Here is a 27,052-nt window from a genome sequence, read left to right as displayed (position 1 = left end):
GTAGTGGGTAGTGGTTGGTATAGTGTAGTGGGTAGTGGTTGGTAGTGGGTAGTGGTTGGTATAGTGTAGTGGGTAGTGGTTGGTATAGCGTAGTGGGTAGTGGTTGGTGTAGTGGGTAGTGGTTGGTGTAGTGTAGTGGGTAGTGGTTGGTGTAGTGTAGTGGGTAGTGGTTGGTGTAGTGTGTAGTGGTTGGTGTAGTGTAGTGGGTAGTGGTTGGTATAGTGTAGTGGGTAGTGGTTGGTGTAGTGTACTGAGTAGTGGTTGGTATAGTGTAGTGGGTTGTGGTTGGTGTAGTGGGTAGTGGTTGGTGTAGTGTAGTGGGTAGTGGTTGGTATAGTGTAGTGGGTAGTGGTTGGTAGTGGGTAGTGGTTGTTATAGTGTAGTGGGTAGTGGTTGGTATAGCGTAGTGGGTAGTGGTTGGTGTAGTGTAGTGGGTAGTGGTTGGTGTAGTGGGTAGTGGTTGGTGTAGTGTAGTGGGTAGTGGTTGGTATAGTGTAGCGGGTAGTGGTTGGTGTCGTGTAGTGGGTAGTGGTTGGTGTCGTGTAGAGGGTAGTGGTTGGTGTAGTGTAGTGAGTAGTGGTTGGTATAGTGTAGTGGGTAGTGGTTGGTAGTGGGTAGTGGTTGGTATAGTGTAGTGGGTAGTGGTTGGTGTAGTGGGTAGTGGGTAGTGGTTGGTGTAGTGGGTAGTGGTTGGTGTAGTGTAGTGAGTAGTGGTTGGTATAGTGTAGTTAGTAGTGGTTGGTATAGTGTAGTTAGTAGTGGTTGGTATAGTGTAGTGGGTTGTGGTTGGTGTAGTGGGTAGTGGTTGGTGTAGTGTAGTGGGTAGTGGTTGGTATAGTGTAGTGGGTAGTGGTTGGTATAGTGTAGTGGGTAGTGGTTGGTGTCGTGTGGTGGGTAGTGGTTGGTATAGTGTAGTTAGTAGTGGTTGGTGTTGTGTAGTGGGTAATGGTAGACTGGGGTTCAGTCCCCCACCTGGGCAAGCGCCCTACACTATACCAGTAAGAGTCCTTGGGCAAGACCCCTAACATCTCGCCTACCTGTGTAAAAATGATCAAGTTCTACGTTGCTCTGGATAAGAGTGTCTGCCAAATGCTGTAAGTGTAAGAAGTCATACAGATTTAGCCTAGTTGGATCAGTTATTGACAACAGAGGATCCAGCAGTCCAGAAATATTACAGAATGATGTACCCTTTTGGCCTACAGCAGTTTACCATGCCGTTCAGTCTACACCCATTTAGCCCTGCCCATTTGGTCTATAGCAGTTTAGCCCCACCCATTCAGTCAGCTTTTTAAATAAGGCTCAATACAGGGCAGCCATTTAGAACAGTGCTCATTTGCATATTTTGGCTGTAAAAGCACAGTAACAAAAACAGCCTGTTTAATTGTAAAGGATAAAGAGAGTTTGACAAATGATCATGTAGAAATTACAGTCTGGTGCTAAAGCTTGCATTTGTTCTGAGTGACCTCAGAAACAATAAAGGAAAAATGCAGGTTTTGGGCTTTTTAAAAGTCGGGAAGTTCTTTCTTCAGCCAGCAGACAGACATCACCTCTACAGCAGCTCCTGACCAAACCGGACGAGGCTCAGAGCAGTGCGTGAGCTGACTCAGCCTGCAGCTGTTATAATCTGCAGCCTTAACTCTCTCCTCTTTCACTGCATCACTCCTCAACATTTCATATTCATCTCCACCCAGGGCGCAGACTGGGGCATGCTGGGTATTTTTAGAATCACGTGGTGTGTTTGGTGACAGATGTTGAAGGTTGTTTGAGGTTTCTGTTCTGACGCTGTTCGTCCAGCGCCTGAGGCGCATTCTGTCAGAGCAGTGACGAGCAGACAGGAGAGTGAAACAGATCAGCGAGAAACTGCTCGCAAAGATATTGTTTGTTTGATTGTTTTGGCTGGAATAGATTGAACCTCTTAAAACAGCCCTCCAGCAATATTACTGGTGTTTTACTGTGCTATTTAAATATAATTTCATAATTATTTACACAAATAACCCTGTATTTGAAAGCTAAATATGTATATATGTATATAACACATACATAAGCATTGAATAGCATAGCTGTAACACTTTTACTGTTGCTTCACTATGCTATTTTAGTTTAATTACATGACTAATTTCATAATTCTTCATTTGAAGGATACCTACATAACATATACATAAATATTAAATAACAACTAAAAAGCAACGCTCAAGTATTCATAAACAGCTTATGTCAATATTCGTAAGATGTTAATGAAGTAAATGACGAAAGTGATGGACACTTCTTCCATTTCTAACACTTTTGTGAAGCTTCATTCCCAAGAAATGGAGCTTATAAGGTAGAGGTCCTGTGAAAGATTTTGATGTCCTCAAACTACAGTGATAATTTTCATACGTATTTTCCATCTTATCTTCTTTTGCAGAACTGATATTTGGCATTATACTATAGTAATCTAGCAACACCCTAGCAACCACCTATCAAATACCCTAGCAACCATCAGAGAAACCATAGCAACTACCTAGCAACTACCTAGCAACGCCCTAACCACCACTTAGCAACACCCTAGCAACCACCTAGCAACACCCTAACCACCACCTAACAAATACCCTAGCAACCACCTGGAACAACCACATACAGAACACCTACAGAACTGATATTTGGCATTATACTATAATAATCTAGCAACACCCTTGCAACCACCTATCAAATACCCTAGCAACCATCAGAGAAACCATAGCAACTACCTAGCAACCACCTGTCAACACCCTAACCACCACCTAACAAATACCCTAGCAACCACCTAGCAACACCTTAGCCACCACCTAACAAATACCCTAGCAACAACCTGGAACAACCACATACAGAACACTCACAGAACTGATATTTGGCATTATACTATAGTAATCTAGCAACACCCTAGCAACCACCTAGCAACACCCTAGCTACCACCAGAGAAACCATAGCAACCACCTAGCAACACCCTAGCAACCACTTAGCAACACCCTAACCACCACTTAACAAATACCCTAGCAACCACCTAGCAACACCTTAGCCACCACCTAACAAATACCCTAGCAACAACCTGGAACAACCACATACAGAACACCTACAGAACTGATATTTGGCATTATACTATAGTAATCTAGCAACACCCTAGCAACCACCTAGCAACACCCTAGCTACCACCAGAGAAACCATAGCAACCACCTAGCAACACCCTAGCAACCACTTAGCAACACCCTAACCACCACTTAACAAATACCCTAGCAACCACCTAGCAACACCTTAGCCACCACCTAACAAATACCCTAGCAACAACCTGGAACAACCACATACAGAACACCTGCAGAACTGATATTTAACTTCCTTATCTAGGCCTCTGCTTTGTAAGTTCCATTACTTGGGAACTGTGCTTCATAACAGTCTTATAAATGGAAGAACTGTCCGTCACTTTTTACCTTAGGGGCCCTTAAATACAATGTTGTTTACTTCATAAAACATTTCACATCATTTTGCACATGCAGACATGAGCTGTTCATAAATACACAAATAACTTTTCAGTGCATTAGTCAATGGTTATGCATGTGATATGTAATTCTAATACAGGTACCCTTCAAATAAAGGGTTTCCTTTACACAGTTACATAATTTATTACATTTGAATTTAATTTATTTTCTGTGTTGACAGGTTCAAGCCTCAGTTCTGACTTTTTCTCCATTCTTTAGCTGTTTAGTTCTACACTTTCTTCAGAATTTTGTCATTCTGATGATGATGATCACCATGATGGTGATATTTATATGAGGTGCTAGCATGCTTGCATAATAAAACATTGTATCTCTGAAATAGTAACATTATGGGAGACTGAAAAACGTTCTTTAATGTATGTTAATGTAATGACATTTTGGCATTTGACATTTGTAAAAGGCAGCAAATTGGTGCTATGAAGTTTGGTGTAGCAACAATATGCTAACAGTTATTAGCTCTCTTTAGTTACTTGATATGTTTGTTAACAGTTATACCTGTCTTGTCTCCTCAGGTAAAGGTGAGCAGTCGTACCCAGATATTCTGGCCCTGGTCATTGCTATCCTGGTCACAGTGATTGTGGCTCTGGGGGTGAAGAACTCTGTGGGCTTCAACAATGTCCTGAACGTCATCAACCTAATGGTGTGGGTCTTCATAATGATCGCAGGACTTTTCTTCGTCAGTGGAGCAAACTGGGACGAAGGACGATTTCTGCCATTCGGCTGGTCAGGGGTAAAATTCTGCAGCACACATCAACCACCTAGCAATACCTTAGCAACCACCTGGAACACCATAGAAACCACCTACCAACCATGAGAGATACTACAGTAACAATCTATCAAAATCACTGCAACCACAAGCAACACCCCAACAACCACCACAGAAACTGTTTGAACCACCTAACAACACCCAGCAACCACATAACAAATACCTTAGCAACCAAATACCGTAACAACAAGAAAAACCTTAGCAATCATCTCCAATACCACTGCAACTACACAGCAGTACCCTAGCAAACACCAGAGATACTGTAACAACTACCTAGCAACAACCTAGCAATAACATAGCAACACCATAGCAACTACCTGGAATAACATATGAACCACTTAGCAACACTCTAGCAAACACCTAAGATACCATAGCAACCATCTAGCAACACATGGGAGAAGTTTGGAGAGGCCATGGAAAAAGACTTTCAGTGGCTTCAAGGAGGTGCTGGACAATTATCTGACACCTCAGGAGCAATCAGTGGTTTCGCTCAAGCTGTACTCAGCAGGGGTGGAGAAACTCTTTGAATGAGGTTATTGTTGGTCAGTGGAAGGACCACTTTGAGGAACTCCTAAACCTGAGAGACGTGCCTCCCTCATGAGAGTCAGGGCCAGATGCTTCTGAGGTCTCAGACTCCATTTCCATGGTGGAGGTCATTGAGGTAGTTGTCCAACCCCTCAGTGGCATGACCCGGGAGTGGATGGGTTTTTCCCAAAAATGCTTAAGTCTCTGGATGTTGTGGGGCTGTCATGCTGCTGACACACCTCTGCAATGTCGCACAGACCTCAGGAACAATACCCTTGGACTGGTAGACCAAGGTGGTGGTCCTTATTTTTAAGAAAGTGGACTAGAGAGTTACAATTACTGGGGTATCACACTGCTCAGCTTCCTTGGGAAAGTTTATGCCAAGGTGCTGGAGAGGAGACTCCGACGAATAGTCAAACCTTGGACTGAGGAGGAACGATGCTGGTTCCGTCCCAAACAATGGACCAGCTTTCCATCCTTGCATGGATTGTTGAGAGGCCATGGGGGTTTGCCAACCCAGTCTACATGTGTTTTGTGGACTTGGAGAAGACCTACGACTGGGTTCCTAGAGATATACTGTGGGAAGTCCTCTGGGAGTAAGGGGTGCTGGATCCACAACTCCAGGCCATCCAGTCTCTGCATGCCTGGATGTGGGTATTGGACTCCACCAAGGTTGTGTCTTGTCTCCACTCCTGTTTGTGATATTCATGGACAAGGTGTCAAAGTGTAGCTGAGGTCAGGAAGGCATTATGTGTGGTGGCTGGAAGGTGGCATCTCTGCTTTTTGCAGATGATGTCCTCTTGGCTCCATCGCATGGATGCCTATAGCGCTCACTGGAGTGGTTTGCAGCTGAGTGTAAAATGGCTTGTATGCTGATCAGCACCTCCAAGTCTGAGTCCATGGTCGTCACCTGGAAAACGATGGCATTCCCCCTCCAGGTAAGGGGATGGGACCTGCCCCAGGTGGAGGAGTATCTCAGGGTATTGTTCATGAGTGTTGAGAAGAGGGACTGTGAGATCGGCTGCAGGCTGGAAAAGGCGGAAACAGTAATGTGGTTGATGTACTGGACTGTAGTGGTGAAGAGGGACCTGTGCCATAAGGCAAACTAGAACCCCACCCTCACCATGAGCTTTGGGTAATGACAACAGAATGAGATCGTGGATACAAGTGGTGGGAATGAGCTTTCTTTGCAGCATGGGGAGCTACACTCTGCTGACAGAGTGAGGAGCTTAGTGATCTGGGAGGAGCTCAAAGTAGAGCCGCTACTCCTCCACATTGAGAAAAACAAGTTGAAGTGGTTTGAGCATCTGATTAGGATGCCCCCTGGCCATCTCCCAGTGGAGGTGTACAAGGCATGGCCAACTGAGACAACACCTTGCTTGGGAGCGACTCAGGATCCCCCCAGAAGATTCTCAGCTTTCCCTATTGCTACCACAACTCTAGCTAGATCAAGTGGTTTAAAAAGATGAGCGAATGAATGAATAACAGTTAGATTAACCTCTTTTAAAACAGAAGTCACCAGTCTTATCCAAATAAGGGCTGGTGTGGCTGCAGGTTTTCATTGCAATTAAGCTGGAGCACCCCTGATTCCTCATTTAATCAGTTGGCCTCAGTTTACAAATAGTTAATTAGGTGTAGAAGGTGAGCTCCTGCTTGGCTGGAGTGAAAACCTGCAGCCACACTTGCCCTTTGTGGGTAAAACTGGTGACCCCTGTCTTAAAATGTAAGGGCCAAATAATTCAGACATAGCAGTTACTGAACAGTAAGCCATATACATAAGCCGCTTTTCCACCACATGGTCGACTTGATTTGACCTTACTTTGGTTCTCCATTAGGCAAACCTGGTATCTGGTACTATTTTTGGTGTCACCTCCATTGAAGTTTCAAGCGAGCTGAGCCAATAACGAAAGGTGAAGTTGAACATCTACTGATTGATCGGAGAGAATCGTTAAACGCATATGCTAACATTAGCTACCAGGTTAGCGTACCCTCTTGTGTCGCCTTTGAGCAACCGGAATCGTCTCGTTGTCTTCAGCCATCATCCTCTTCTGAACAAAATTTGTCTCCTTTACATCATGGCAGTTTCATGCGGTATCACTATGACGACCAGCTACATTGAGGGGGCGCTATATCTGCAGTGGAAAACAAGTAGCTGGTACCAAAAGCGAGTAGAGTCGAGTCGATTCAAGCTGTACCATGTGATGGAAAAGTGGCTTTAGTAACTGAATAGTTTAAGAGGTTGAATGATTGAATTAAGATTATTAATATTATTATTATTATTATTATTATTATCTGCAGAACTGTGACTGTATTGACTTTGCTCTGCAGGTGATGCAGGGTGCTGCCACCTGCTTCTATGCCTTTATTGGGTTTGACATCATCGCCACGACAGGAGAGGAGGCGAAAAGCCCGAACACGTCCATCCCGTACGCCATCACCGCATCACTGGTCACCTGCCTGACCGCATACGTCTCTGTGAGTAGCAGACACCTGCACAGCTGCTGGACTAGTGTAGAAAGTGCAGATTGTAAAGTGTTTGAATCTGTACTACATTTTGTAGTATTTGCAGGGTGTTTTTATGATTTGTATTTGGTCATTGTTGCGTCTGCAGTCTCGTTCTGCAGACAGAAAAACAGTTCACTTCTTCAAATGAACAGAAATAATGTATGGAATATAAATTAAATACTTAATCATGTAACTGTGTATTAAGTTACTTAATTAGATAACCATTTAACTAGGTTTAACTAGGTTTACGGTTTAAATGCAGAATAAAAATATGCTCTCAGTTTATTGCACCTGAAATTGTTTTGCTGTAATTAAGTTTATCAGTGAACTTATTCAGTCAAATGAACCAATTAAATGTATCTAGTCAGATATTTTGTTCCTGTTAAATTAAAAGTCATAGATAAATGGAGGCTTTTCTCGATTGATTAACTCTTTCATTTCTTCTACGGTGCGCTTGTACTTCCACTAACTGGCCACTTTATTGGAAACACTTTGTATTTGCACCAACTGTCCACTTTATTAGAAACACCTTGCACTTCCATTAATTGGCCACTTTATTAGAAACACCTAACACATTCTTCCACTAACTGGCCACTTTATTGGAAACACTTTGTATTTGCACCAACTGTCCACTTTATTAGAAACACCTTGTACTTCCATTAATTGGCCACTTTATTAGAAACACCTAACACATTCTTCCACTTACTGGCCACTTTATTAGAAACACTTACCTTGTACTTTCACTAACTGGCCACTTTATTGGAAACACTTTGTACGTTCACTAACTGGCCACTTTATTAGAAACACCTTGCACTTCCATTAATTGGCCACTTTATTAGAAACACCTAACACATTCTTCCACTCACTGGCTCACTTCCAACACCTACCTTGTACTTCCACTAACTGGCCACTTTTTTGGAAACACTTTGTATTTCCACCAACAGTCCACTTTATTAGAAACACCTTGTACTTCCATTAATTAGCCACTTTATTAGAAACACCTAACACATTCTTCCACTTACTGGCCACTTTAGTAGAAACACTTACCTTGTACTTTCACTAACTGTCCACTTTATTGGAAACACTTTGTACGTCCACTAACTGTCCACTTTATCAGAAACACCTTGCACTTCCATTAATTGGCCACTTTATTAGAAACACCTAACACATTCTTCCACTAACTGGCCACTTTATTGGAAACACTTTGTATTTTCACCAACTGTCCACTTTATTAGAAACACCTTGTACTTCCATTAATTAGCCACTTTATTAGAAACACCTAACACATTCTTCCACTTACTGGCCACTTTATTAGAAACACTTACCTTGTACGTCCACTAACTGTCCACTTTATTGGAAACACCTTGTACTTCCATTAATTGGCCACTTTATTAGAAACACCTTTTTCCACTCTTATTCAGTCAAATGAACCAATTAAATGTACCTAGTCACATATTTTGTTCCTGCTAAATTAAAAGTCATAGATAAATGGAGGCTTTTCTCGATTGATTAACTCTTTCATTTCTTCTACGGTGCGCTTGTACTTCCACTAACTGGCCACTTTTTTGGAAACACTTTGTATTTCCACTAACTGTCCACTTTATCAGAAACACCTTGCACTTCCATTAATTGGCCACTTTATTAGAAACACCTAACACATTCTTCCACTAACTGGCCACTTTATTGGAAGCACTTTGTATTGGCACCAACTGTCCACTTTATTGGAAACACCTTGTACTTCCATTAATTGGCCACTTTATTAGAAACACCTAACACATTCTTCCACTTACTGGCCACTTTATTAGAAACACTTACCTTGTACTTTCACTAACTGGCCACTTTATTGGAAACACTTTGTACGTTCACTAACTGGCCACTTTATTAGAAACACCTTGCACTTCCATTAATTGGCCACTTTATTAGAAACACCTAACACATTCTTCCACTCACTGGCTCACTTCCAACACCTACCTTGTACTTCCACTAACTGGCCACTTTTTTGGAAACACTTTGTATTTCCACCAACTGTCCACTTTATTAGAAACACCTTGTACTTCCATTAATTAGCCACTTTATTAGAAACACCTAACACATTCTTCCACTTACTGGCCACTTTAGTAGAAACACTTACCTTGTACTTTCACTAACTGTCCACTTTATTGGAAACACTTTGTACGTCCACTAACTGTCCACTTTATCAGAAACACCTTGCACTTCCATTAATTGGCCACTTTATTAGAAACACCTAACACATTCTTCCACTAACTGGCCACTTTATTGGAAACACTTTGTATTTTCACCAACTGTCCACTTTATTAGAAACACCTTGTACTTCCATTAATTAGCCACTTTATTAGAAACACCTAACACATTCTTCCACTTACTGGCCACTTTATTAGAAACACTTACCTTGTACGTCCACTAACTGTCCACTTTATTGGAAACACCTTGTACTTCCATTAATTGGCCACTTTATTAGAAACACCTTTTTCCACTCTTATTCAGTCAAATGAACCAATTAAATGTACCTAGTCACATATTTTGTTCCTGCTAAATTAAAAGTCATAGATAAATGGAGGCTTTTCTCGATTGATTAACTCTTTCATTTCTTCTACGGTGCGCTTGTACTTCCACTAACTGGCCACTTTTTTGGAAACACTTTGTATTTCCACTAACTGTCCACTTTATCAGAAACACCTTGCACTTCCATTAATTGGCCACTTTATTAGAAACACCTAACACATTCTTCCACTAACTGGCCACTTTATTGGAAGCACTTTGTATTGGCACCAACTGTCCACTTTATTGGAAACACCTTGTACTTCCATTAATTGGCCACTTTATTAGAAACACCTAACACATTCTTCCACTTACTGGCCACTTTATTAGAAACACTTACCTTGTACTTTCACTAACTGGCCACTTTATTGGAAACACTTTGTACGTTCACTAACTGGCCACTTTATTAGAAACACCTTGCACTTCCATTAATTGGCCACTTTATTAGAAACACCTAACACATTCTTCCACTCACTGGCTCACTTCCAACACCTACCTTGTACTTCCACTAACTGGCCACTTTTTTGGAAACACTTTGTATTTCCACCAACTGTCCACTTTATTAGAAACACCTTGTACTTCCATTAATTAGCCACTTTTTTAGAAACACCTAACACATTCGTCCACTTACTGGCCACTTTATTAGAAACACTTACCTTGTACGTCCACTAACTGTCCACTTTATTGGAAACACCTTGTACTTCCATTAATTGGCCACTTTATTAGAAACACCTTTTTCCACTCTTATTCAGTCAAATGAACCAATTAAATGTACCTAGTCACATATTTTGTTCCTGCTAAATTAAAAGTCATAGATAAATGGAGGCTTTTCTCGATTGATTAACTCTTTCATTTCTTCTACGGTGCGCTTGACTGGACTAAGTTGTTTGCAGGTTAATTAAGACTTGTATACCTTAAACCAGTGCTCATGTCCAGCATGATTAAAATATGACATATAAACCAAATGGGAATAACAATTAGGCAAAAAAGTTTCAAAAAGTTCCTCTACTAGTAGGCTACCATTGTCGCGCTGTGATGTCATATGGATGCACTGAACTCAGTCCTATGGAAAATAAGACAATCACAGAGGTTTTCCTCTTGAGTGATGTCACGCTGTAGCTAAAGCTGATATATTTGAGTTAGATGAGATATTCAGTTCGCTGTTCCTCGCTCAGTGGACAAGAGAGAGTACAACCAAAACTGGCAGCCCACTAGTTAAAGGACTTTGTCTATTTTTGATAATAAATGCAGATGTTGCTTGGCTCATACAATATAATCGAATGGCATTGGACATGTACATCATACTGGGGCCTTAACAGTCTAGGTTCCTTTAATGATGTAATCCATTTCATCTTGTACAATACTGAATGTTATCAGCAGAAAACTCAAAGTCTGTGCAACATGTTTTTATTCAGAAGAAAGGAAAAGTGAACTGAATCTGAGTTACAGCTGGAGATCCTGGAGTTGCCAAACAGAACACATAGAACAGACTCAATTCTCTTTAAATCGATGCTTTCTGTTTAAATTCGCTGGGCGACATCATCAATCACCGAGTTCACTCAGCATCTCTGAAATCTTAATAAGCTTCACAAGCCTGCCAGCCTGGCAGACTGAGAGACGGTCACCATGGCAACCTGGTGATGCAAAAACAGCACAGAGTGCGGCAAGTCTAGCAGACAGGTGGCATCATACTTTATAACAATATACAGCACACATTATATTTTATAACAATATACAGCATACTTTATAATATTATACATACCTTGGCCACTTTATCAGAAACACCTACCTTGTACTTCCACTCACTGGCCACTTTATCAGAAATACCTACCTGGTACTTCCACTCACTGGCCACTTTATTAGAAACAGTTGCTTTGTGCTTCCACTAACTGGTCACTTTATTAGAAACACCTACCTTGTACTTTCACTACCTGGCCACTTTATTAGAAACACCAGCCTTGTACTTCCACTCACTGGACATGTTATCAGAAACACCTACCCTGTATTTCCACTGACTGGCCACTTTATCAGAAACACCAACCTTTTGTTTCCTCTTACTGGCCACTTTACTGGAAACACCTTGTACTTCCAATGACTGGCCACTTTATTAGAAACACCTACCTTCTACTTCCATTAACTGTCCACTTTATTGGAATCACTTTGTACTTCCACTAACTGTCCACTTTATTGGAAACACCTACCTTGTTCTTCCACTCACAGCACACGAGAAGAATGATTCTCTATTACAAAGTTCTTTTTTCTGAGATGTCTAATTCGCCTGCTAATCTAATCTCCCTGCAGTGTAATGGCTGTGTGGGCCTGATGTTGAGGTTATCTGCTCTAAATCATCCTCTCACTCTGAACTATTGAGTCTTTCTCTCTCTCTCTTCCTTTTGTGCCAAGCTGGAATAAGACTAATCCACAACGTCTCCTCGCGTTCACACCTGTGAGGCTGTCTGGCGGTTAGCTAATTCGCTAATTAGCAGCCTGCATGTCTCTGTGGTTATTTCAGCTTGGCTCAGGCTAATTTTACATTTTAATTGGTCCAGTCACAGCGGTGCTGAGCCTGTGCGCATCAGGCTGTTAGCTGTGTATGAGGTATGCCGCAGTTTTCTGCTTTCTGTGGAGCCGAACTGCAGAGAGCGTTTGTTTATTCAGTTCGGCTCTATAAATCACAGTCTGCCTCCTTGCGTGTCACAGTGAGACGCGTGTTTTTATATCACTTCTGCCTCAGCAGTTCATCAGATCTGAAAAGAACTCAAAGAATACACGACCTGCACTGAGGTGGATATTCTTAATTTCCCCTTATAGAATTAGTGTAGAGTTACACTAGCTGTGCTGACTGTACTAAACAATGTAAACAGAGGGATTCAGAGAGGTTTGGTGTGAAATGGTTCAGATGTCTTTACAGTGGTGGTGATAGGAACCAGGGGTCGCCATGACTACAACACAAGAACCACCAGTGAACCTACACGAGTCTTCTGAGTTTATATGAATGTTGATGATGGAAAATAGTGGAAAATCTGAAATAATAAGTTTTCTTTGGGGACTATTTTGCCTCACAGTGCCCTGCATGTATCCCTCCACCATGAATGGAGTTTAAGTTCTCTAAACTATCATAAAACAGTGTCTCAGTCATCAGGCAGTGAATTCATAACCATTTCCCGTAGTAACTTTCTGTGAGGGAGCTTTTAGAGGTGGACGTCTGGTTCCTATCACCACCACTGTGAACAGTTCTGACTCGGTAAGTTTCTCTAGAACAGAGCGTTTCACACCAAACCACTTTGAACCGCTCTGTTTACATATTAAACGTTTAATTATGCAGGGATTTTGGAGATCACCTTCAAAAGTAATTGTATAATTACGTAGTTATGCAGTTAATAACATTTGCATCCAATTTACATTCTATATTGGTAAGTTCGAGTCTGCATTTGTGACTAGTTTCTCTTTATCTTAATCATAAATGAGAAAAACTGTGGTAAAACTATTTCTCTGCTTGTTTCGGAAAACTGCAACACTATGAGTCAGAAATAATTACTGTGAAATTACAGCATGATTTTGTTAATCACTGACAATTAGTGTAACCTGTGAGAGCGAAATGTGATTAATAACTGCAAAAGCTTTTGAAAATGTTCAGTTTTACAGCATTAAACACGGTGATTAAAGCCAGCCCTCCTGTCTTTCTCTCTTTTTATTCTCTCTCTCTCTCTCTCTCTCTCTCTCTCTCTCTCTCTCTCTCTCTCTCTCTAGGTGAGTGTAATTCTCACTCTAATGGTGCCGTACACGGAGATCGATGCTGACGCTCCGCTGATGGAGATGTTCTCTCGGCACGGCTTTCAGGCAGCCAAATACATCGTGGCCATCGGCTCCATCGCTGGACTGACCGTCAGCCTGCTGGGGTCACTCTTCCCCATGCCCAGGGTCATCTATGCCATGGCTGGAGACGGTCTGCTGTTCAGGTAAACGCAGCTCTCAGAGATCAACACTCATGGAGAAATCATGGAAACGCTGATTTTCCTTAAGGGTCCTAAGACACTTTAGTTTCTCATCCTCATAACCGCATATGATTATGGAAAATCTTTATCCTGAAGGCTTTATTATGCCTTTTTAGTCATATTTAATCTTCATTATCACACTTTTAGAAATTTCGAAAAATTTGAGTTTAGCCCCACCCACTCAGCTTACAACAGTTTAGCCCCACCCATTTAGCCTACAGCAGTTTAGCCCCACCATTCAGCCAACAGGAGTTTAGCCCCACCCATTCAGCCTACAGGAGTTTAGCCCAGCCCATTCAGCCTACAGCAGTTTAGCCCCGCCCATTCAGCCTACAGTAGTTTAGCCCCGCCCATTCAGCCTACAGCAGTTTAGCCCCGCCCATTCAGCCTACAGCAGTTGAGCCCCGCCCATTCAGCCTACAGCAGTTTAGCCCCACCATTCAGCCTACAGGAGTTCAGCCCCACCCATTCAGCCTACAGCAGTTTAGCCCCACCCATTCAGCCTACAGCAGTTTAGCTCCACCATTCAGCTACAGCAGTTTAGCTCCACCATTCAGCTACAGCAGTTTCAGCTACAGCAGTTTAGCTCCACCATTCAGCTACAGCAGTTTAGCTCCACCATTCAGCTACAGCAGTTTAATGATTTTAATTCATTTTCAAAAATGAATTAAAATAAATAAAACGTTATTTGACCAGGGTTGTTCAAACTTTTGCATACGATCGTAAATTGGTCGTAAAGCTAGCTAGCACAATAGCTCATTCAGATTAAGTTATTGTAAATTTTAAAGGAATTTAATCTGTAATTTACTGAAACCTCAGCACTTCAGATGGGTTCCCTGACTTAACTTATTCAGCTGTCACACTAGCTAGAATACTTGCTATCCAAACTGCGTGTTCGCCCACTGTTTCTCGTTGTTTTGCATCTTTTTACTTTAAACACCGCATTTACTGTAAGTAGCGCTCTGTTCCATTCATCAGAATAAAGGTTTTTCTTTAATGAACAGCTCGTTATTTGAAGCTGTATCGAACCTGGGAGAACGGCATTGCAGTAATGTCTGCGTCTGGCTGTGCCAGAACTGACAGGTAAATGTAAACTTGGAAACAAAAGGTTTCCAATTGAATCAGTTTTTGCCTTTTTTCCTCAAGCTAATTTTTTTTCTTTTTCAAATTTTCTGCATTATACAGTGGTGGTGATAGGAACCAGGGGTCGCCATGACTACAACACAAATATAGACATTTTATTTACTATCCAGAACCACCAGTGAACCTACACGAGTCTTCTGTTTTATGGAATGCTAATTGTTTTAACTGTGTTAATTGTTAGCACTTTGCCAAAAAAGTATTAAAAGAAATGGGGAAAAAAACTAAATATACAGTGTTTTGTGTTCAACCTTTTTTAACCAAGCAATGTCTCAGTCTTTAGGCAGAGTATTCATTACTGGTTTGTGTAAAAATGTTCTGTGCAGGAGCTTTTAGAGACAATAACCTCCTCAGATGTGGTTCCTGTCAACTTTGAACAGAGCATTTCACACCAAACCACTCTGATCGACTCTGTTTACTTTTAAATGACTCAATTATTCAGACGTTTTGAAGTGTGTGTTGGAATTGCCCTTTAAGGTGAGTCAAACATGAGTCCGATTTTTGAGTCAACATGTGACTGAAGTCCGAGTCACTGACTCGAGTCCCCTTCTCGGGTTTACTGTGTAAAACATCTGCATATTTCAGTTATGATGGCTGTATTATTGGTTCATTAGTGGCTATTCTGGTTGAGACAAGCAGATGCTAGGTCATGGCTCTTTTTCAGATGTGTGTGTTGTTCTGCAGGTTCTTGGCCCATGTGAGCACTTACACAGAGACTCCAGTCGTGGCCTGCATCGTGTCTGGGTTTCTTGCTGCCCTGCTGGCTTTGCTGGTCAGTCTGCGTGACCTGATCGAGATGATGTCCATCGGCACCCTGCTGGCCTACACTTTAGTGTCGGTGTGCGTGCTGTTGCTTCGCTACCAACCCGAGAGTGACATCCACGGCTTCGTCAACTTCCTGTCTGAGGAGAACGCCAAGAGGAAGGGGGAGGGGGTGCTGGCCGAATGTGAGAAGGATGCATGTTCTCCGGTTAGTGAAGGCGAAGAGTATGGAGGTCCTCCGACCAACACCTGTGGGGCCAAGAATCTGCCATCGTTGGGTGACAATGAAATGCTGATTGGCAAGTCGGACAAATCCAGCTACACCGCTAGCCATCCAAACTACGGTACAGTGGATATGTCCTCGGGCATCGAGTCGGACGAGACGGAAAGTGTCTACCTTCAGAAGCTAAAGAAGCTAATGGGGCCTCGCTACTACACCATGCGAATCCGCTTAGGTTTGCCAAGCAAAATGGACCGACCGACGCCATCTACTGGCCGAACAGTCACCCGCTGCGTTCTCCTCCTCTTCTTCCTTATCTTTGGCTTCTGTTCACTCATCATATTCGGTGCGAGCTGCATTGCAGAGGGTCGCTGGTGGGCCATAGTGCTGCTAGTGTTGCTAGTGCTGGTCATCACGTTGCTAATCTTCATCATCATCCAGCAGCCTGAGAACCCCAAGCGTCTGCCCTACATGGCGCCCTGCGTGCCCTTCGTCCCAGCATCCGCCATGTTGGTCAACGTGTATCTTATGCTTAAGCTGTCCAGCATCACCTGGATCCGCTTTGCCGTCTGGTGTTTTGTGGGTGAGCAGCATTTCTTTTCATTCATTTGCCTTTGCTCATTTAGAGCACCCTGCAGATTCATACTGGATTAAAATCGCTCCACAATTATTACAGTCAGACTGTAAAACTACACACACTGCAGATTCATACTGGATTAAAATCGCTCCACAATTATTACAGTCAGACTGTAAAACTACACACACTGCAGATTCATACTGGATTAAAATCGCTCCACAATTATTACAGTCAGACTGTAAAACTACACACACTGCAGATTCATACTGGATTAAAATCACTCCACAATTATTACAGTCAGACTGTAAAACTACACACACTGCAGATTCATACTGGATTAAAATCACTCCACAATTATTACAGTCAGACCGTAAAACTACACACACTGCAGATTCATACTGGATTAAAATCACTCCACAATTATTACAGTCAGACCGTAAAACTACACACACTGCAGATTCATACTGGATTAAAATCACTCCACAATTATTACTGTCAGACCGTAAAACTACACACACTGCAGATTCATACTGGATTAAAATCACTCCACAATTATTACAGTCAGACCGTAAAACTACACACTGCAGATTCATACTGGATTAAAATCACTCCACAATTATTACTGTCAGACCGTAAAACTACACACACTGCAGATTCATACTGGATTAAAATCACTCCACAATATTACGTCAGGACGTAAAACTACACACTGCAGATTCATACTGGATTAAAATCACTCCACAATTATTACTGTCAGACCGTAAAACTACACACACTGCAGATTCATACTGGATTAAAATCACTCCACAATTACTACTGTCAGACTGTAAAATTACACACACTGCAGATTCATACTGTATATACAGTATATAAATGTGCATATGTCTGCAGGTGTGTTGATCTACTTCGGCTACGGGATGTGGAACAGCACCCTGGAGATCACTGCCTTGGAGGAGGAAGTCCATGCTAGCACGTATCAGCGCTACGACATGGGAGTGGACGACAACTTCGCTGTGGATGATGACCTTTACCCCTCAGGCAGAGGCTGGAGACCCCAGAGCCAGGGGGCCAAGCTCCAGTCGAACCGGGAGAACGGGGACCCCAAGGAGGCTCCGACAGACGGCCTGGACAGTCTAGAGAACCACAGGACCTCCTCATCCCACAGCAGAGCCAAAAGCAAAGGCGGGAAATCTGGCCCGGGCTTCGAGGCGCTGGTGGTGGACGACGATTTGGACGACCCGCTGGAATGAGAATGTAACCCTGAATGTACTCGTGTGTCCACAGAACATGCAGAAACCCTTGGGCTAGATGGTTACCTCTCCACAGCAAAGTCTCACTTTTATTTCACTTCGTTTTTTTTTCTTTTTTTTTTTGCTGTTGTTCTTCACTGACTGGGATCACAAGTTTCTCCTCCAACTACACCTGCATTTTCTTTGCACATTATAAGATTCTTATCACGTAATGTGTGCTTACTCCAAAGACGGAGGCGCTCTTCACTTTCCTTTACGTTCTACATTTGCCTTTCCTTACAACTGCCACCAAACTCTCGTCTGATCTCCTCAGATTCACTGAGCACTTAAAACATTCCCAGTTATTGCAGTGATATTCATCATATGTTGAAGCTTTTGAAGATGCACTTCCCTGTTAACTGTCACAGTCTCACAGCTTTTCCGGAAACGAGCCACAGACGGCCTGCAGGAAGCTGTCAGGCAGTGAAGGTTAGAGCATTTTCCTGCTGTTAGGTCGGAATGTACCACTGCATGAACAGTTGCCAGATTTTGCTACTAGGGTCCTACTGTCCTTTCCTCTTTTGTCCTTTTAAAGCGACAGTGCGTCCCAAATGTAGTCGATCAGCCAAGATATGTTTGGTATCTGAAGGTGTTTCCTTTGTTTTAGCACTGGAGCCATGAGACTAATGTAGCCAACAAGTAATGGAAGCTTAAAATCCAAAAAAATAGCATCTTAGCCTGAATTTAGTCCATATTTATGTGGACTAAGAGTGTCGGAAACATCTATTTTTGATGTTACTTAAACAACTGGACATAATGATTGAGGCATGCGGCTAGCACCATGCTAATTGGTGCGCAGCTTCTATTACTTGTTAGCTACATTTGATCGACTGCATTTGCCAAACTGTCGTTTTCAGAAGGCAAAAACAGATTCCACCATGTCGAATGACCAATGTTATAGCCATAAAATGCTCCGCCCCCTCGCTGAGCCGATTTTGTGCTGCTGACTGTTTTCCACAAAAGCCTGAGTGCGAACTGTAGACAAGAACGTCTTCACATCATCCAAAGTCATCCTCCACATCCGCTCCGACGTCTAGCCCAAGAGGTGGCCACAAGTAGTGATCGGACTTTGCTTGCGATAGTGCCTTCATCCGTCAGTGTGCGCTTTATCTCTGATCATCACGGCGCTCATGCTTGTCTGGTCTACTTACGTCTGTGTCTTTCTCTCTCTTCTTTTTCTTTACCTTTTCTTTTTTGTGAACTAAACGGCATGAAATCAGCGCTCTTGCGTTTTAGGTGAAGGTTTTGTTTTGTTTTTTTCATCTTTTGTGCCTGTTAGTAAGCCCATCGCCATTTCCACCACTCGCTCTCCACTCCATCCTTGCAAGCAGGCAGCTCTGTGTACATAGCATGTGAACTACAGTATGGTTTGTGTCTCTTGGCTGTTCGGGGTCCCCGTCAGAAAGACAGAAAGACGTGGAGGAGAGAGATTTGCATGTCATTCGGGGAGCCCTGTGTCAAAGCTTGTAGTGAAAGTCCTTTCTGAGCGGCATTCCAGGCCCAAAGCAGCCGAAACTAGGCCCAGAGTTCATTGTGAAAGAATAGTTTGGTGAAAAAAATCTAATTTACGCAGTTTTAACCTTCACAGTAAGTGTACTGAGTCAGCTGAGACATGTTTGGTGAAGTTCTTTACTTTTGTATTGAAGGCTAATGTAGCTAAAACGCACCCAAATAATATCTTCTCAAGCGAAATGATCTTAATTCTAGTCGATTTATCTCATATTTCTTATTTTGACATGGGTATGCACTTATAATAAGATTGTCTGGCTTATTTCCAGACATAATTTACTTGTTTTAGGTCATTTTATTAAGTAAAATGATCTCACTATAGTGGCAGATATATATGTGATGTAATTTCAGTTAATAAAATCACTCAAAACAAATAAAAATACCTGGAAATAAGTTAAATAATCTTAAATTAATCTTACAACAATCTCAACAGCAGAAACACCAGATTTATTGATGATTTAAGATCATTTTACTCGATAAGATACCATTTTTTGCAGTGCAATGGAAGCGTACACAAATTAGCGTCATGCTAACTGCATGCCTACGTCACCACTGGCTTATATTTGCATAGATGTATGTCACACAAAATCAGAAACCACATAATCTAGTCTTTGGAGGTTATTTAACAACTCCACACGGTTCACGATTTATCACTATTTATCACTTAGCAGTGCTAATCGGTGAGCTATACGCTTCCATTGCTTGTTAACTCACCAGCTACATTAGCCTCATAGCCTCATAGCCTCATGTCTCAACTGATTGACTACATTTGGGGTGAAATGTGGCGAAACTGTGCAGATTTGATTTCTTGCCAAACACCACTACCATAGCAGGCCTTAAATATTAAAAACAAAAAAAATAAAATGCACAGAACTCACCTGCCATGTCACCTGAAAGCTTTGCCCTGAAGCTCTTAAGTACCTTGGGTAGATCTGAAGACCCATCTCAATCTCTTAACCCCTTACACTCTAGCTGCGTCCTGAATCTTTTTCAATTACAATACATTATATAGAAACACTTTCAATGAATCTAATATTTCTCATTTTGAGGTGGTTGTATGAATATTATAATAATATTTAACTTATTTCTAGATTTTTACTTAAGTAATTTTAGTAGGTTACATTATCTCACTACAGTGACTCATAGTTAAGAGAGATGCTTAAAACCAACATCCAATATAGTGAGATAATTTCACTTACAACAGGTCAAATACATCTAGAAATAAGTCAAATAATGTTATTACACTGTAAAAAGTGGCTCGTCAGATCTACTTAAAAATGATTTCATGTGGTAAGAAGCAATTAAACTCGTTTTATTCAACTTAAAAAATTACACTGATTGAAAGAATCGTTCAAAGTATTTATTTAGGTTGAATAAAACTAGTTAATTTACTTGTTACCACATGAAATCATTTTTTAAGTAGATCTGACGAGACACTTCTTACTGCGTATTCTTCTACAACTAATTTAAAATGAGAAATATTAGATATCAGATTTATCAAATATACTCACGATGATTGCACTTGCTTTAAAATCTTTTTTTTTCCGCAGAGAACAGGATTAGGGATGTGAATAGGATTAGAACCAGGTTAAAAGTTAAAATTATGTTGAGGATTAGGTTTAGAACCAGGTTAAGTGTTTAAATTAGGGTTAAAATTAGAACCGGGGCTTGTCTTTTACGATCAGATTCCTCTCATAATTACTATGATTTACTGATTTACTTACTAATCAGAACTGATCCTAGATCTGCGCTTCGACTCTGACAAACTTTATGAATGTGGGCTCTGGTTTAGAGTTAGAACCAGGTTTAGAATTTAGGATTAGGTTAAATCGGGGTGCTCAGTCGTGGTCCTGGAGATCCACCACCCTGTAGAATTTAATTCCAACCCTAATCTAACACACCTGATCCACAAACTGGATCTTCAAGGGATCTTCTTTAGTAAAAAATGGTTCTATATAGAACCATCAACACTCAAAGAACCCTTTGCATGATTAAAAGCTTCTTTGCATTGTGAAAGTGTTCTTTAGATTGGTGGAAAATGTGCTGTAGATGGTTCTATATAGCACCAAAAAGGGATCTTCTATTTTAAGAAGCTTGACATTGTAACAATAGCAAAATATATTTGGTGAAATATAGAACCTTTTTTAAAAGTTTCTATGTAGAAACATCTACAGCTCATTATCCATCAATCTGAAGAACCCTTTAACAATGCAAAGAATCCTTTAATCATGCAAAAGGTTCTTTAAGTGTTCATGGTTCTATATAGAACCACTGAAGAACCCTTGCAGAACCATCTATTTTGAGAGTGCAGGTAAAGAACGCCTCTGTATATTAGAGCCAGGTGTGTTGGGTCTGGGTGGTAGATCTCCAGGACCAGGATTGGCCACCTATGGGTTAGGGATTTTGGGATTGGGTTTGGGTTAAGTTTAGGGTTTGGATGAGTGTTTGGTTTAGATTTAAGGAAAATTGTTGCCAAATGAATAAATATTTAGCATCATGTTCATTAAAGGTGAGGTTCTACAAAGCTTCTAAAGTGGGCCGTCTAAATAAAGAGTATCTATCTTAAGACTTACTGCTGAGTAACTCCTGTTAAGTATTTTTAAGGGGTTAAGTAATTATGTAACCCCTAACAGACCATTTATACCTGGCATTAACATGCGATCCAGTCATAGGCGGACAGCAACAAGTGCAGGTGTGAAGGGGTTCCAGTGCACCTTGGATACTTGCTGTAATCCAAACACACAGACCACCTTAAGAGGCGGTCAAGGAAGAATATGACCACATAGCATCTGTGGTGTGAAGGCTAAAGCATCTTACTGCATCCCCAACTGCGCTGAAGGAGCGTCTAATCGACTGCATAATCACCTCAGAGGCGTATCTTCTTTCCTCCTCGCTATTTAACACAATTTGTACTGAAAGAACCAAAACACAACCGTAAATAAAGCCTTTAGTTTCTGAGCCGTTCACTCTGTATGAATGGTATTGCAGGCTCAGCTTAATTGCCAATAACAATGTGAGAACCGACTTGGACTTGAACCCCAGAGACTAAGGACTCGACTCAGACTCGCATCTCAGAGAACTGAGACTCAGTTCGAACTCAAACCTGAGAGGCTCGACACTCAACTCGGACTCGAACCCCAGAGACTCCAGATTCTACTTGGACTAGCACCTCAGAGAGTCGAGACTCAATTTGGACTCAAGACTCTGACTCAAACCTCAGAGATTTGAGGATTGATTCAGACTTGGACCTCAGAGACTCAATTCAGACTTGAACGTCAGAGACTCAAGACTCAATTCAGATTCTAACCTTAGAGACTAAAGACTCGACTCAGACTCTCATCTCAGAGACTCAATTCAGACTCGAACCTCAGAGACTCGAGGCTTGCACCTCAATCTCTCAATTTGGACTTACACCTCAGAGACTCGAGGCTCGCACCTTAATCACTCAATTTAGACTCGCTCCTCAGAGACTTGAGACTCAATTCAGACTAGCACCTCAGAGACTCAGTTCGGACTCAAGCCTCAGAGAGTTGGGACTCAATTTGGACTTGAACCTCTAAGACTCAATTCAGACTCAAACCTCAGAGACTTGAGAGTTGATTCGGACTCGAACCTCTGAGACTCAATTCAGACTCGAACATCAGAGACGCGAGACTCGCATCTCAGTCACTCAATTCCGACTTGAACCTCAGAGACTTGAAACTTGATTCAGACTCACACATCAGAGACATGAATCAGACTGGAACCACAGAGAATCGAGACTCTATTTGGATCGCTCTCAGATGCTTAAAATTTGCCTTGGACTCACTCCTTAGAGACCTGAGACTCAGTTCAGACTCAAACCTCAGAAACTGTAGACTGGACTCAGATTCGCCCCTTAGAGACTAGAAAAACGACTTGGATTCACTCTTCAGGGACTCGACACTCAACTCAGACTCACTGCTCAGAGAGTCAATTTAGACTTGAAACTCGGCTCAGACTTGAAACTCAGAGAGTGGAGACCTGATCTGGATTTGAACCTCTGAGACTCAATTCAGACTCGAACCTCAGAGACTCAAGGCTAGCACTTCAATCACTCAATTTAGACTCGCACCTCAGAGACTCGAGACTCGACTCAGATTCACACCTCAGAGACTCAATTCAGACTTAAACCCCAGAGACTCAAGCCTTGACTCAGACTTGCACCTCAGAGACTCGAGACTCTATTTGGACCACTCCTCAGAGACTCGAAATTTGACTTTCCTTAGAGACTTGAGGCTCAATTCAGATTCAAACCTCAGAAACTTGAGACCTGACCCAGATTCGCCCCTTAAAGACTAGAAAAACAACTTGGATTCACTCTTCAGGGACTCGAGATTCAACTCACAGAGAATCAGTGTTCAGAGAGTTGATTTGGACCTTGAACCCCAGAAACTCGGCTCAGACTCGCAGCTCAGCGACTCAAAACTCAAATGAAGTTTCTAGTGAATATCTCTTCATCACATTTAGTGCCAGATGTAAACTGCTATACGTCTTACTGTCCACTATCCAATCACTCGTGACGGATGTCAATACCAGGTATGAGCAGGATGCGAAAGTGCTGTAGTTATGAGGGTGTGGAACTGAAAAGTGGGCCCACAGTACAGAGTTTAAGGGGTTAAAGATAACAGGTTTCTGCACTAATGCCTTGCTGACTGCCACTCTGTGTCCACTCATTGTGCAGTGTAGGTTCTCTTCACGTAGGTGTACATACAGAGCTTTATTTGGGACCTCGGTTGGTGTGTGGTGTGCCCGCTCCTGTCGACGTGGCGTTTTTCTTGTGGACCGTGTAGCATGTGGAGCTGCAACAGGAGTAAAAACGTGTCGCTAACTATTTGCATGTGCAATGACCACAAACGAGACATAATACAACTCTCCGATGTAGCAGAACAACGGACGAAAACCTGTCCCAGACTTCCTACGGTTTACAGAGCAAGCCAAAGTCTGCAGCCTTTGGAAACGAGATGTTATCTGACTTCAGTAGGGTCAAACAGAGTGGAGAGTATTTTTTACAGGTGTTTCCTAACTTCAGGTTCTCCGTGGGTGATCCAGTACAGCTGGGGTGGCGTTCTGTAGACCCACCACATAAAGTAGAGCTAAAGCGGTGAAAGCGCCTATTTTTAATGACCTCTTTTTAGATCGATTCTGCTCTTTATTTCTGTTTTAACAGTCACCGAACCTTGATCTAGATTAGAGCAGTAGAACATAGTTTAGAAAAGAACAGGATAAAACAAGGATGAACTAATTAAAAGAGATATTTTAATACGAGCCTATGATAAATAAAACAAATCAAACAAATGCTGCCACTATTGCTTCGAAAGTTCAGCTACTAGTTGTTTATTTTGTCTCAAAAGATACGGCGCGGTGTTGTTCTTGTGAGATATCTTTCCTGCCGCAGCAGGTTCGTTCGGTATTTGTTCGGGAAAATGTTGAGATTGGCTTCCTTCTGCGAATCCGATATTTGTTTTTGCTGTATATTTTGGTACGAAGTGGATGTGTGTCCTTGTATTATGGTTTGAAAAAAAAAAAGAAAAGAAAAAGATCTCTTTATTGTTTCTTCCATTTGTGGTTCTGCTGCCCCGTCGCACTGTGTAATGAGATGTTGATATTGCCTCCATGCAAAAATGAAAGTTATTTATTGCAGATCTGATAACGCGTCAGTCTTGCTTTGACTTCTTTTTTGATTTGAGATGGTATCACACGGGTCTGGATCAGCTTTGAGGAAAACCTCACATGGGTGGCAGACCGGGGCCGGATCCACGAACACTTTCTACAGGAAAAAAGCCGAAGATGAACATTGAGAAGTTCATGAAAATGCTCTTAAATACGAGTCTCAACCAAAGAAAAGATTAAATTTTATTATATAAATTCTAAAAGGGGCATTTTGATCTAAAACTAGGATTTAATATATTATTTTTGGAGTTATTCATTATTTTGCATCATCAGTTTGATAGAATTCACAATTATATTTAGTTATGTTTTCATTTATCAATGTTCTCTAACTACAATTTAGGGTAAAGATGCTAATTCTCCTCATTCAGTGGTGCTGTAGCAGTTTTCCAGTTTAAAGACTAAAATTCCCTGCTGATGATGTATCCTGAAGACGGCAGGAGCTTTAGAAAAGCAGCAGCTGCTTTAGGGTGGACTTTATGGGGCTAATTTGAAATGTTTGGGTTTTTTTGCTGGTGAACAGAGGAAAGCAGACAGCTGATGTTACTGCTAGGCAGCCAAATATCTTATTAACTGAAATTAGCACAGTACTGTACCACAGTTAGGCTCTTATCATCTCTCGTGTTCATTTTGTGCTGAAAATAGACACAATTGCTAGTTTGACGCCTGAGGACTGGGTGGCACCATAAGGATTCCCAATGGCTGTATGATGTATTTGAATAATGCTTGTTAGGTATTGTAGTTATGGGTAATTTTCTCATTTTGGCTGCAGCAGAGCCGGTTTATGAGGAGCCTGGCCGCTTCCTATTTCCCCCGTTATATCAAAAACAGCACTGCTAATCAGCAGAGGGCGCTCGCGAATGAATCCTCAATGAATGGGAGTGAATGGAGATCAACGGCTAAAAACGAAAAGTTAAAATAGTTTCTAATCACTGAACCAGAACTTCCCTCTAAATTTAGAAAGTAGAAGGATGGATTGCACTTTTTTTCCTCCTATAACTCGAGTTTAAAAGCTCTTAAAAATATAACAGCAGTGTTAAAATGTTTTATGCTATACAGGAAATGAATGTATTCTTTTACATTAAAAATTTTTAAGCATTTATAAACTAAGATTTTGCTCAAATGCTCCATATCAACCCATTCATTTTGGACTCGCTCAGGAGCGCCCTCTAGCGTTTGAAACACCTGGAAGATTACAGAGCATGGCAAAGATGAACACAGTACTTTGCCAAGTCTGTCGTGGAATGCCATGTACATTGCTGTTCTTTGGGAAAAAGTGGGCTTATCTGGGGCAGTCGTGGGCCGGAGGTTAGGGAACCAGCCCTCTGACCGGAAAGTCGCTGGTTCAGTCCCCTGAGCCGACAGTACATGACTGAAGTGCCCTTGAGCAAGACACCTAACCCCCAACTGCTACCTGGCGCTGTGGATAGGGCTGCCCACCGCTCCGGGCAAGTGTACTCACTGCCCCCTTGTGTGTGTTCACTAGTGTGTATGTGGTGTTTCACTGCACGGATGGGTTAAAATGGACTAATAAGGGTCACGTAATCACTTAAAGTGTCTAAATCATGAGAAGTTACAGTTTTAGAGGATTATCTTTCACCTTTTCAGTCATAATTCAGTTAATGCTAATCGGTGCGTACTAGACAACATTAATTGTTACCAACATTAGCATGTAAGGTTGAAGGTTTAGGAGCACATCTAAGAGGACTTGTAGGAAGATTTGTTTGTATATTTATCTGTTAAAATGCTCGTGAATCCGGAACCTGGTCTGCTTTCTTTTTGGTGGGGATGGTGGGGATGGTGGAGATGGTGGGGATGGTGGGGGCGGTGGGGGGTCTAGAATAACACCGATCCTAGTACGGTTCTGGTGTGAAACACAAGCATACTGAAGGGTTGCCATGGTCTATGCGAAGGTGTAAGACATGCACACAGACATACACTAACAAAAACATGTACTTGTGTCCCATCACCATCACCACACTGGTGGTCTATGTCAATGTGGAACAATATG

General features: G+C 41.8%; 1 protein-coding gene across 1 annotated transcript in view; it reads left to right on the top strand.

Annotated features, from left to right (window-relative positions):
• Nucleotides 1-18,123, top strand: part of slc7a14a (solute carrier family 7 member 14a) — a 29,600-nt gene extending 11,477 nt beyond the window's left edge. Inside the window, 5 exon segments of the mRNA XM_036565419.1 lie at nt 4,019-4,236; nt 7,126-7,272; nt 13,612-13,820; nt 15,681-16,561; nt 17,447-18,123. Of these exon segments, the coding sequence (XP_036421312.1) occupies nt 4,019-4,236; nt 7,126-7,272; nt 13,612-13,820; nt 15,681-16,561; nt 17,447-17,805 (1,814 nt within the window). The 3' untranslated portion in view covers nt 17,806-18,123.
• Nucleotides 18,124-27,052: the final 8,929 nt, after the last annotated feature.

Source organism: Colossoma macropomum, unplaced genomic scaffold, assembly GCF_904425465.1.
Source record: "Colossoma macropomum unplaced genomic scaffold, Colossoma_macropomum, whole genome shotgun sequence".
NCBI lineage: Eukaryota > Metazoa > Chordata > Actinopteri > Characiformes > Serrasalmidae > Colossoma > Colossoma macropomum.
This window is presented reverse-complemented; position numbering and strand designations above follow the sequence as displayed.